Consider the following 11,274-nt stretch of genomic DNA (forward strand, 5'->3'; position numbering starts at 1 on the left):
CAGCATCGGCGTCCTCTGTCTTGGTGGGGCACAGAGCCCACGCCACTGGCCTGGGCAGATGAGGCAGCCTTCACGCCGCTGCCGCTTCCTTCCCCCTTGGCTGCTTCCTCCCGCTCGGCCGCCTCAGCGGGAAGGAAGGAGCGGCGCCCAGAGGCGTCCGTGGCTTCTGATTGGCTGCAGGAGCTTCCTGCAGCCAATCAGAAGCCTGCCAGCATCGCTGCCTGCCCAGGCATCCACGGCTTTTGATTGGCTGCAGCCAATCAGAAGCCATGCTGGCCGTGTCACGGAAGTCAGTCTCCGTTCAGCAAGGCCTTTGCGCTGCGCCTGTTTAGCGCAGGGCTTACCGAGCGAGTGGCAGGGTCCGCAAGGTTTGTGGGCCAGATTAACCAGTCCAGTAGGCCGTATCTGGCCCGTGGGCCTTAGTTTGACTACCTCTGCTCTGGGGTGTGCCCTGTGTCGGACCAGTCCTGTAGATCAATACCATCTGCCCCTTCCTCCTCTCTGGAGGGCTCCTGGGGAGGTGGTCTCCACCCCTCCTCTTCATCTGCCCAGCACCTGACATTAATGTTCCATTTGGTTTGTGTCTTTCAGGGACGACCGGCCGGGGCATGTTCCTTCCTGCGCCGCGTCTGCTGCGCCGCTTTGCCTCTCCAGCTGCTCCTGCTCCTCCTCCTTCTCCTCGCCTTCCTGCTGCCTCTCGTAGAGGAGACGCACAGCTGCAAGCTCGCCAACAATTACGCCCGCTCCTTCAACCTGGTGCTGAGATACAACGGCCCACCGCCAACTTAAAAGTCCTCTACGCATGAAGGTGCAGCTGAGGTGACAGATTAAGTTATCCGAGTGGCTTTTCCCTGAGGTGTCTCGCCTCCTGCAGGTCCCCCAGAATCCAAGGCAACTCACTAAGGGACCCGTGTAAACTGGAAACTTGGTCAAATGACCTGCATTGTCCATATAGGCTCAGTCCATAGAAATGAAGTATTCATACTTAGAGCTAAAATTATATTTTTTAAAATATATGGCTATATTTATACTGTATATATGATTTTTATATATGTGTCTCAATGAAAGATATCTTGAAATCACCGTTTCCATTTTTAACCCTGCCAATTTTATTGCTGTTCTTATTTTATGCCTTTGTCTTCGTTGAGTAACAGTAGATGTTTCAACTAAATCCTTGTCTAAGCATAGAAACCAAAAGCTAAGGCCTAACCACAAAAGGGGACAAATGTGAGGCTATCATGTGGGCAGGGGAAAGATAGCCACACAAGTCAAGTTCCATCTCCTCAACCCATGAATGTTATGAAAACTACAGCTGCCACCTGCTTGAAGAGATCCTGGTTGATTAATTGTAGTTGTTGATTAAGTACTTAAATCTATTCAGTTTGCATGCATTTGGAAATGAGAAAGAACTAAAGCGAAACAGCAAACACATATTGCCTGTATCTTTAGAGCAGGCATAGGCAAACTCGGCCCTCCAGATGTTTTGGGACTAAAATTCCCATCATCCCTGACCACTGGTTCTGTTAGCTAGGGATGATGGGAGTTATAGTCCCAAAACATCTGGAGGACCGAGTTTGCCGATGCCTGCTTTAGAGGGTGGACATCTGCTTTTGCACCAGGTACCAGCAGCATGTGGTCAGTGGACTAGGGGAACTAGGCTAGTCCCTTAAAGGCTCCAAAAGCCCTCCTGCCACCCTCTCAAAGCCTGCTCAGCCTTGCGAAGGAGGCAGCTGGGATCCAGCATCCTATCAGAGGCTTGGTGCCTCCTTCCTGAAGCCCGGGAAGCTTCTGCCCAGCTTAGGGAGGGAGGCACGAAGCTCACACCTGCAACATCCCCCCGCAAGCTGACTCTGTTCTCCTACAAAAAAAATCACCGCACACCACTGGAAGGCCCTATCTTTTCTCCTCCGTGTGAGAGAAAATGGGAAATACCTCTTTTACAGGTGATGCTTTCTTTCTTCTGTTTTTATATGTACATGCATTTAAAAGATTTTTTTAAAAAAACTGCTACCCAGTTAATCAGAGCATTATTATTATTATTTAGTTGTTCAAAAAGGAATTAGTCCGTTAATCTAACCAATTAATCAGCTAACAGTCGCAACCCTGTACCTGTTCCACACGATTGGCTGTGGCAAGATAGTGATATCATACCACGTTTTCATAATTACATTCTATGGGTGGAGGAAGGGAACTCCACATGGAGCTGCCTTTTTTTAGTGGCAACCATTGAACTTCTCACCGCCAGTTCTACCCAAAGTGTGAGAAGGTAAGAGATTATCCTGGGAATTCTGTGGCACCGGAAGACTCAATGTGCCCCCGAGTGAATGCCAGCTTCTGGGAATGCCAGCACAGAGAGTCCTGTTGCAGTCAGGTCCTGCTTATGAGCTTCCCATAGGTACCTGGTTGGCCACTATGAGAATTGAATGGGTCTTTGGCCTGATCCTGCACAGACTTCCTATGTTTTATATGCAAGATGAGGCCCCTGAACCTTGCTGTGCCATCTCGTCTCTCTTCCCCGTTACTGCTACGCTCCTGTTATCAAGGCTTTCTCTCTTGCACCCTTAACATAACTTGAAATACTTGAGTCCGATTGACCCCTCTCTGTTGTTTCACTTCTTACCAACCGGCAAAAGATCCTGCCAACCTTGGCAGGAGAGATGTTTCTGAAGGAGGAGGAGGCAGAAGCGTAGGGTGAATGTAGGCAACATAGCAGACATTCTTTCCATGTGCAGAGGTCAGAGCAAAATAGTGGCAGCGTCACTTCAACATTTCAAATGTTATGATATTCCCCCCCCCCCAAAAAAAAAAATTGTTGGAGAAGGGGAAACTAAATTGGAAACACATTTTGGCAGCCTGGGGTCTCCCCACCCCCACCAACCTCCTCTCAGCATGGAATTAATTTTCTGCTGAATATGACAGCACATCCAGGGTCTCGAAAACTTTGCCCTATAAGACTTCCTCTTCCAGGATGCTGACTTTCCCCCTTCTATCCAGTTTTTCACTCACTCACTCACTCTCTACCCCACAATATTCAGCATTACATGGCCACTCTGCAGTGGGCTGTTGTGAGGATTCCTTCCTGGCCCCTGCATTGCAGGGCGTTGGCCTAAATGACCCATCCATGGAGAAATCATCACTGGACTTAACAGAGTCTAGTCACCACCCTCCACACCTCAGCCTCTCATATTGCCCAATCGAGCCCTTTTCTCTTTGCAAGTTAGGCCCCATTTGCTTTATACAATAATAATAAAAAAGGATCGTACCATTTTAACAGTCATTGTTTCCCCCAAAGAATCCTGTACTGTGGTTTGTTACCGGTGCTGACAGTTGTTAGGAGACTCCTATTCCCCTGGAGTTCCCAGGGAAGAGGGATTGATTGCTAAACCACTCTGAGAATTGGTTCCCATCCCTGATCACAGACACATGGCTTGGCTTCAACCCTCTGCATAGTTACCTGCGAGTAAACTTGATTGAACTCCGTGATGCTTATCAGTTCCAAGTTGTAAAGCACGTTAGGCTTTAACAAAAGGCCTTCAGCCAGCTGAATCTCAGCCTTTAGCTTTTAAACAATCTTGCAAAGAAGTGTTACCATTTGAACGGCCAGCATGAAGAAGGAACTCCATCAAAGGAAAGGAAAGAAGTGTCCAACCTCTGCTTGTTTATTTCTGCCCCCCCCCCATTCTCTGACTTCCTCTATGCTGATTTGTCACAAACAACAGAAAAAAACTTCACTAACAACTCAGTCGCTTGCTAGAGCAAGGAGGGTGCACCACTTACCCTGGTGATCTGGAAGATGCTTTCATCCCTTCCGCTCCGGAAAAAAAAGACTGGAACTGCACCCCCTTCCTCTCTCTTTCTGCGCCTATTCCTGCTCTGGCGTCCTTCACTGCCTTTTTGCACTCTGGTCCCATAAAAATTATTCAGAGGAAAGGTCTACTGATATCAATTAACTGTGCTTAAAATATTTTGCCGCTGTAGATTACTACTATTAACGTTTTGCAAATAAGGAGGCTGCTTCACAGGGATGTTAGCAGCCCAACTGCACAGGATGTTCTTATGCTGTTGGCTACCCGAGTGTCCACCGGAGGCTGACTTGTTCATTGCTCAACCCGGCACACTCATTAGCCCATGCGGGGGTCACCTAAGGTGGCAGACAAGTCCAGCTTGGTATTCGACGTATCAGTCTGCTCCGAGACATTCCACTTTCTTGCTTTAACCCAGCTGCTGCTGCAGCTGCTCAGCTTTTGTCTCAGCATCCCTGCTCAGAACCTAGAAATTGTTTGTTTGCTGATAGACTATGATCACTTTATCAGCCGTTATCGCCTTTAATCCCTGCTCTCTGCAGAATCATGGTGTTTTCCAAAATATTACACTAGCTCTCTCTTTCATGTGATTTCCCCCCTTTTCTGTGGAACAAAGAAGTTAGCTTTTTTCTTGTTTAGATCCGTTATATTTGTGTAAGGCTAAGAGGCAAGCAGATCCACTCATTTTCTGCCATTACTCCGTGCAGTTCATGCTGTGGTCTTCATTTCTGAGAGAGAAAGAAATCTAGCATTCGATATCCCTCCTTAAAAAAGAAAAAAAATTAAAAACCTGCCTCAGTTCTGTTTAGTTTAAAACCTGGGCATGTGTTTACTAAAGTGTTATCAGGGGTCTCCAAAGAATAAGACTTATCTTGGAAAAGCTGAGCTGACCTGTAGTCTAAACGGCACCACTATAATTGCACAAGGGGATCCACAAGCAACCCATTGTTACTTTTTCTGCTTCGGAAATTGCACAAGGATTGGCTAGTCGTATATTTTTCCAGGCTGTCTTCCCATAAGGCATTCACACATACTGCTGGTGAGGCTGCATTGTCAAGGAGTGGGGAAAGTGGTGGTCCTAACTGGGGTCGCTTCCAGGTAGGAATGGGGGCAGAGGGCGGGGAATTTGATTCAGTTTGCACTTAAACTTACCTAATTTGCACTTTCTGGAAATGCACTAACAGAAACAAGGCCCCCCCTTCAGAATTCGTACTTTGCCGAATTTTCGCAATGCAGTTCTTCAGACAAGTAATGTCTACGAAGAATGCTTATACTAGGGCAAAGTGTTTGTGTAAATGCATATATTAATGAGCAAACAAATGAAACATGCCGGGTTTCCTCTTTCAAACTGACTTCAACTCCCAGGGAATGGTGGCAGGGGAAAAGCCTATTTTCTGCCTCGAGCCTCCAGTGCAGAATGACTTGTGGAGCTTAAGGATATCATAAGCCAGCCTTTTATTTAAACCTGATAGCTATAGGTTACAAGGAACTACAGTGGTACCCCTGGTTACAAACTTAATTCATTCCGGAGGTCCGTTCTTAAGCTGAAACTGTTCTTATCCTGAGGTGCGCTTTCACTAATGGGGCCTCCGGCATGCGATTTCCGTTCGCATCCTGGGGCAAACTTCACAACCAGGAGCAGCTACTTCCGGGTTAGTGGAGCTCGTAACCTGAAGCATTCGTAACCAGAGGTACCACTGTAAATGCAGGTATGTACAGGGAATCCAATGCAGGCAAATGAGGAGGCTGATATTCTTATTCTTATTTAAATTTATATATCGCCCTATACCGACAGGTCTCAGGGTGGTTCACAAGGTAAAATTACAATCTAAAACACAAAATACATAAACAAAATATAAACATAAACAGCTGAATAAGCCCATAAAACAGTTAAAAACATTTTTTAAAAAATCAAAAAATACAATTAAAAAGCAGTTTAAAAGAATGTAGTGTTTACCTCGTACTTTGACTTTGATATGGCTAGGATCTTACTTCTTTTTGCTGCTTTTTGTAACTATCTGGTTCTTGGAATGTGCATTAGAATGTGATAGAGGAGAGTTAGAGTATTCCCTCTCATCCCTGTGCCTAGCATAGAAATCAAGCCACCCTCAAGGCAGGACAAGTTAGTGGAAGTCTCCCCGTAGGGTCTGTGCTTTAGAGGCTCCACAACATTTGATTTGTCCTGAAGAGACAGCATGCACTTGCTTTTTCCAACAGCAATAGTTGACTTGAACATTGGAGAGTGCCTTACAGCAGAGATGCAGGATTGGGGGGCCTCCAAATGTAGCTGGACTCCAACTCCCATCATTCCCAACCATTGGGCATGCTGGCTGAGGGCAGTGAGAGTAGGAGTCAAACCATTTGCTTGGTGGCGGCAGCTCTCCAACATCTCAAATCGAGGTACTAGCCTCACTAGAAGTGGTGGGAAGTCAGGGGAAGCGCAGTCTCTGCCATAACTAGATACCCTTTCCTACTCTGCCCTCCCCACAATTAAGCAGCAAATTGGCAGACGGACACCCCACTTTAGGTACACAGGAAGCGGCCCCTGTCTAATGTGTCATTCAGCAATATCAAAAGCAACACGATGGCCAGAAACAATAACAATGTGAAAAACTTTATGGAATAATTTAAAACATCAAAACTAACAAACTGTAGTCAACAGTGACTACATAATCGCATGAGCACTGTTCCAGAGTATTTTTTCATTACAGTGGTACCTCAGGTTACATACGCTTCAGGTTACAGACTCCGCTAACCCAGAAATAGTGCTTCAGGTTAAGAACTTTGCTTCAGGATGAGAACAGAAATCGTGCTCTGGCAGCGCGGCAGCAGCAGGAGGCCCCATTAGCTAAAGTGGTGCTTCAGGTTAAGAACAGTTTCAGGTTAAGTACGGACCTCCGGAACGAATTAAGTACTTAACCCGAGATACCACTGCATATCTATTCGAAAAAAGATTGGTTAATGAAGAAATTACATATCTTTCTACTTACGAGTGTTGAACTAATTGGCTGATGAAGAATTCAGCAAAACAGAAGTTGTTATCTGGAAATACTGTTCAGCAGAGTTCAGAATTGGACATCAGAATTGGACGTTTGCTGATTATACAAAGCTTCACAGCTTGATCTCCACTGGGTAAAGTCTGACACCGTGATTCATTTAAGGACTTTCAGAGACTTTCAGACACTTCAGTTAGTTTTAATGTTTTGAATTATTCCATAAAGTGTTTCACATTGTTATTGTTTCTGGCCATCATTGCTTTTGATATTGCTGACTCATATTTTGCAACACAGGGGTTTGTTTGTTTACTCGTTAATGTGTCATTCAATCAGGAAGGAAAGGCAACGCATTTTCAAACATGACTCTCTTGCTCCAGCTTTGTCATATGGCTTTTACAAGCTCAGCCGTGCATTTTGATGCCCGGAGCCCCACTTCCTGCTGGAAATGTGTGAAAATGCCAGTTAGGCCGATTGTACTACACAACAGGGTCTTGTGTTTCTCAGAAGGAAAAGACGGGGGTAACCGTGAGCAGGCGGCAGTAACAAAGCATTTACCTGCAATCTTTCTCTTTTTCACAAGCCATTGATCAACGTCTCCTCCTGGAATTAGTGTAGATTGGTTCCAAAAAAGGCATAGCAAATTTCTAGAGAAGGCGGCAAACTGGTCTTGTTCCCACCCACTTGCCTAGCGCTTCTGCCCCTTGAAGCCATCATTTTCCTGCAACCCCAGTTGTTACTTGGGGGGTGTCTGTCTATTTTTCTCAAAACGAAAAGCCTTTGTCAACTCCAATAAGAGTAAAAGAGCGCAGGCTTGGCATTGCCTCGCACATGCATCTGCCTCATAGCTCCATAAGCAGAGCCTAACCATTGCTGTGATCTGTATATAATAGGAAATGTCATAATTGCACTATTTAAAGGAAGGTGACGTTCCACATCCATATAATTTTCATGCCCAGCTTTATAAAAAGGAAGAATGCTTTCATAAAAGTGGAGAGGGTTTTTTTGGGGGGGGGGGGAGCTTATTGTGCTAAGCTTTCCCTTCTGCTAAGGCTTGATCCTGTTAGTTTCAGATAATAAAAAGGGTTCTCATCCATTCCATCCATGCTATTGGGATTTTGCTGGAATTGACCTCTTTATGGTGCTGCCGGGAGGGGGGGATGTTTGAATTTTGAACTGAATATTGCATTTTTCTCAAGTTACATGGATACCCGTGGATTTGTGTTTGAATTATCAGGGTTTTTAACTTTTAGACATAAAAGCAAAGTAAATGGTGAAAATACTGATTATCCGGGGGTGCCTTTTCACAGCAAACTAATATATATAACTAATATTTATGACAATTTAACTTCCATGGCTCCCTGCCCCCCCCAAAAAAAGAATCCTGGGAATTGTAGTTTTGGAAGGGTGCTAAGAATTCTAGCCACTATACACATAATATCATTAGTGCCAGATTTAGTTATGTCTCTGAAGTTTAAGAACTTTCAGTCTGGCCAGTATCTGGATGGGTGATTGCCTAGGAACCTTATCTAAGCATGCTACCTTTCCTGGTATTTATTTTCTCTATGGTTCTGTCCTAGAGGTAGATTTTTCAAGTCCTTTTGTTGTTGATCCTTCTACCCATACACCACATTTCATCAGATACTCTGTTATTGTCACCCATCTGTAAAAGCTTAGAAACTCCTAGGAAGAAATATCTCACAATCCTAATATGTGAAGAAACCTTTAGCTTCACATGATAATGATTTTTCATCTCCATAGCATCTCAAACAACTTACCCCAAAACTTAACACTTGTGTGTGTGTGTGTGTGTGACTTCACAGTGAGCTGATCTTACATGCAGATATCTGTACAAATGGCTGTTTGAAATGTTTTTCCAGTGTTAAAACAACCAAGAATTTTATGACACCTTAAAGACTAGCACATATATTGTGGCATAAGGATGTATCTGATGAAATAACCTCTGGTCCATTGAAGCTGGCAATGACAATATATTTGTTATTCTTTAAGGTGTCAGAAAAACAGATAGCATTCTGGGACTTCTTTAGTCAGTGAACCTGAACCATGCATGAATTTTTCTTATGGACTGGACACCACTCCATAGTGTTTTTTGGAAGGGGAACCATTATGTGTACGGCTTATTTACATAATACGATATAGTACCAGTCAAGCAAATTGATGAGCTACAGATCATCACAAAAAGTCTGGTACCAATGAGTGTCTAGGAATGCAAACCACGGAGCAATGCTTCTATGCATGATCCAGTGAAATGAATGGACTCTTAAGTGTGACCAGTGCTCCAATCCACGGGAATATCGATTGTGCTTTAAATTGCAGTGACACCAGTTTCTACTTGCAATTCTGCAACGTAAGTCAACTCATTGGGTGTTCCATCTTTGCTTCTTCTGTACAGTGCACCAGGCAGCAAAATGCTTTTGTGTGTGTGTCAAAAGTAATCCACTTCATTTCTGTAACTTTTCTATTTGTGCTAACTTGAGTGTGTTGTCGGCTCAGGAAAAGAGAGCAAGGATCATGATCATTCTTTAGCCAGGATCGTCTTTAGCCAGGATCCTCTTTCCTGCCTTCCAGAGATAGAACCTCGTTTCTTACCCTGCATCACCTAGAAGAGATAGAGATGTGTTTTATATTGAATCAAAACTATGCTGCACCTTGCCCTGGGCCTTCTAGTCACCAGCTCAACAAATCTCAGGCAGGCATCCTTCTCAGTTTAGCACCCGAGATCTTGAATGGGAGATGCTATAGACCAGTCTTCCTCAACATGATGCCCTCCAGCTGTTAGACTGCAAGTCTCATCTTCCCTGACTATTGGTCATGCGGACTGGGACTAATGGGAGTCAGAATCCAAAATGTCTAGACAGCACCAGGTTGGGAATACTGCTGTAGACCAAATCAGAGGCATTAAGATGGAGCTATGGCCCTTCTTTCCAAGTTACCTTATCATCTCATCTCATCCTACCTGACAAGACACATGATCAATGGAGCTTACTGGTGGTAGTAAATAGTTGGGACAGAGCATTTCCACGTGTTAGAGAGATTCTCTGGGTCCCTTCAGAGAGCAATTAAAGCACATTCAGCACAGATTTAAAGCACATGGCTTCCCTCAACAAACCCTGGGAACTGGAGTTTTGCCCTCATGGAGCTTTAATTCCCAGCACCCCTAAGAAACTACAGGTTCCAGGATTCGTCGAGGGAAGCTGTGGGCTTTAAATGCATGGCGTGGATCTGCCAGTGGATCTGTTAATGTATAGAAAGACTGGCTACATGCAGACATGTGTTCCTAGAAGGCCCTGCATAGTTCAAGGAACGGGTTTCGTAAAACAACCCAGGTGGCTGAAGCAAGTGTACATCATTCCCAGCTTTCCTTGGCAATCATGGTCCTTTGACAATGGACTACTAGGACACAGGCTTCATATTTCCTGCTACCCCACCCCTTTTTTGATGTTTTAGCTTGGGCACTTATAAACACCCCATACTGTAGGGACCATTTCCATCACACTGTCCTAGGGTGTGTGGTTTTGAACTATGTTTGTAGAAGCTGGGCTCATTTTAGCTTAAAAAGTGTGGGCCCAAACAGATGTCTCAGTACATGTGCGAGATATGGCAGTTTGTACCTTATCTTAGGCAGATTTTGTGTCCTGGACTTTTTAAAGCTTTCTGGCGTCATACAGAGAAATGCTGAGCAGCCTAACTCCTTCACAAGATAGAGTTGCCATATTTCAAAAAGTAAAAATCCAGACACAAAAGTTACGTTTTTGAGCTGTTTTTAAGGAAAATCGGCAAAAACGACACTGCCACCATGGGTTGCCATATGTCCGGATTTTGCCAATTTCCACCCAGACACTGCCTCTGAATGCAGTATTCCAGGTATGTCCAGGAAATTCCAGACATTTGGCAACCCTGTCATGAGACTGTTGTCTTTTTGAAGAGCTGCACTTTTTAAAAGAAAAAGATAGAAAGAAGAATCCTCTGCGTGCTCATTTAATGTCACTGTGGTATTTTTGTAAATGGCTTTTTTTAATTAAAAAAAAATGCATATATTTTTATTCTAATAAATGCCTTCCTGTTTGTAAGCTGTCGTTTCAGTTTGGGTTTTTTTGTGGGGGGGGGACCCCTCTATTCCAAAAGGGGTTCTGCACATGTCACATGGAATCCAGATGTCTGAGGAAGTTGAATAATGAGCAGATGATGCTAATTTTAGGCACATCCACACTATTCATTTAAAACACATTCGAAGCATATGGTTTCCCCTAAAGAATCATGGGAATGGTGGTTTGTACAAACATAGCACTTTTGTTGTTACTAAATCAATGAAAAAGGGAACTGTGGTTTGTTAAGGGGAGGCCATGTGTTTTAGACGCATGATGCGGCTGTGACCCTAGTTGCAACTAATAAAATAATCGATTTTTCTTACTATTCTTACTATTCTTACTATTCTTCTTACTATTCTTCTTACTATT

The 11,274-nt window shown here is 44.2% G+C and overlaps 1 protein-coding gene across 2 annotated transcripts in view; it reads left to right on the plus strand.

The window, feature by feature from the left end:
* SYNE3 (spectrin repeat containing nuclear envelope family member 3) overlaps positions 1 to 10,887 on the plus strand; it is a 97,330-nt gene extending 86,443 nt beyond the window's left edge. For both annotated transcript variants that reach the window (XM_081016085.1, XM_081016086.1), the window contains exon 19: positions 592 to 10,887. In XM_081016085.1, the coding sequence (XP_080872211.1) occupies positions 592 to 789 (198 nt within the window). In that variant the 3' untranslated portion in view covers positions 790 to 10,887. The remainder of the gene's footprint in view (positions 1 to 591) is intronic.
* Positions 10,888 to 11,274: the final 387 nt, after the last annotated feature.

This window comes from Podarcis pityusensis (assembly GCF_964106645.2).
Source record: "Podarcis pityusensis genome assembly, chromosome: 1".
NCBI lineage: Eukaryota > Metazoa > Chordata > Lepidosauria > Squamata > Lacertidae > Podarcis > Podarcis pityusensis.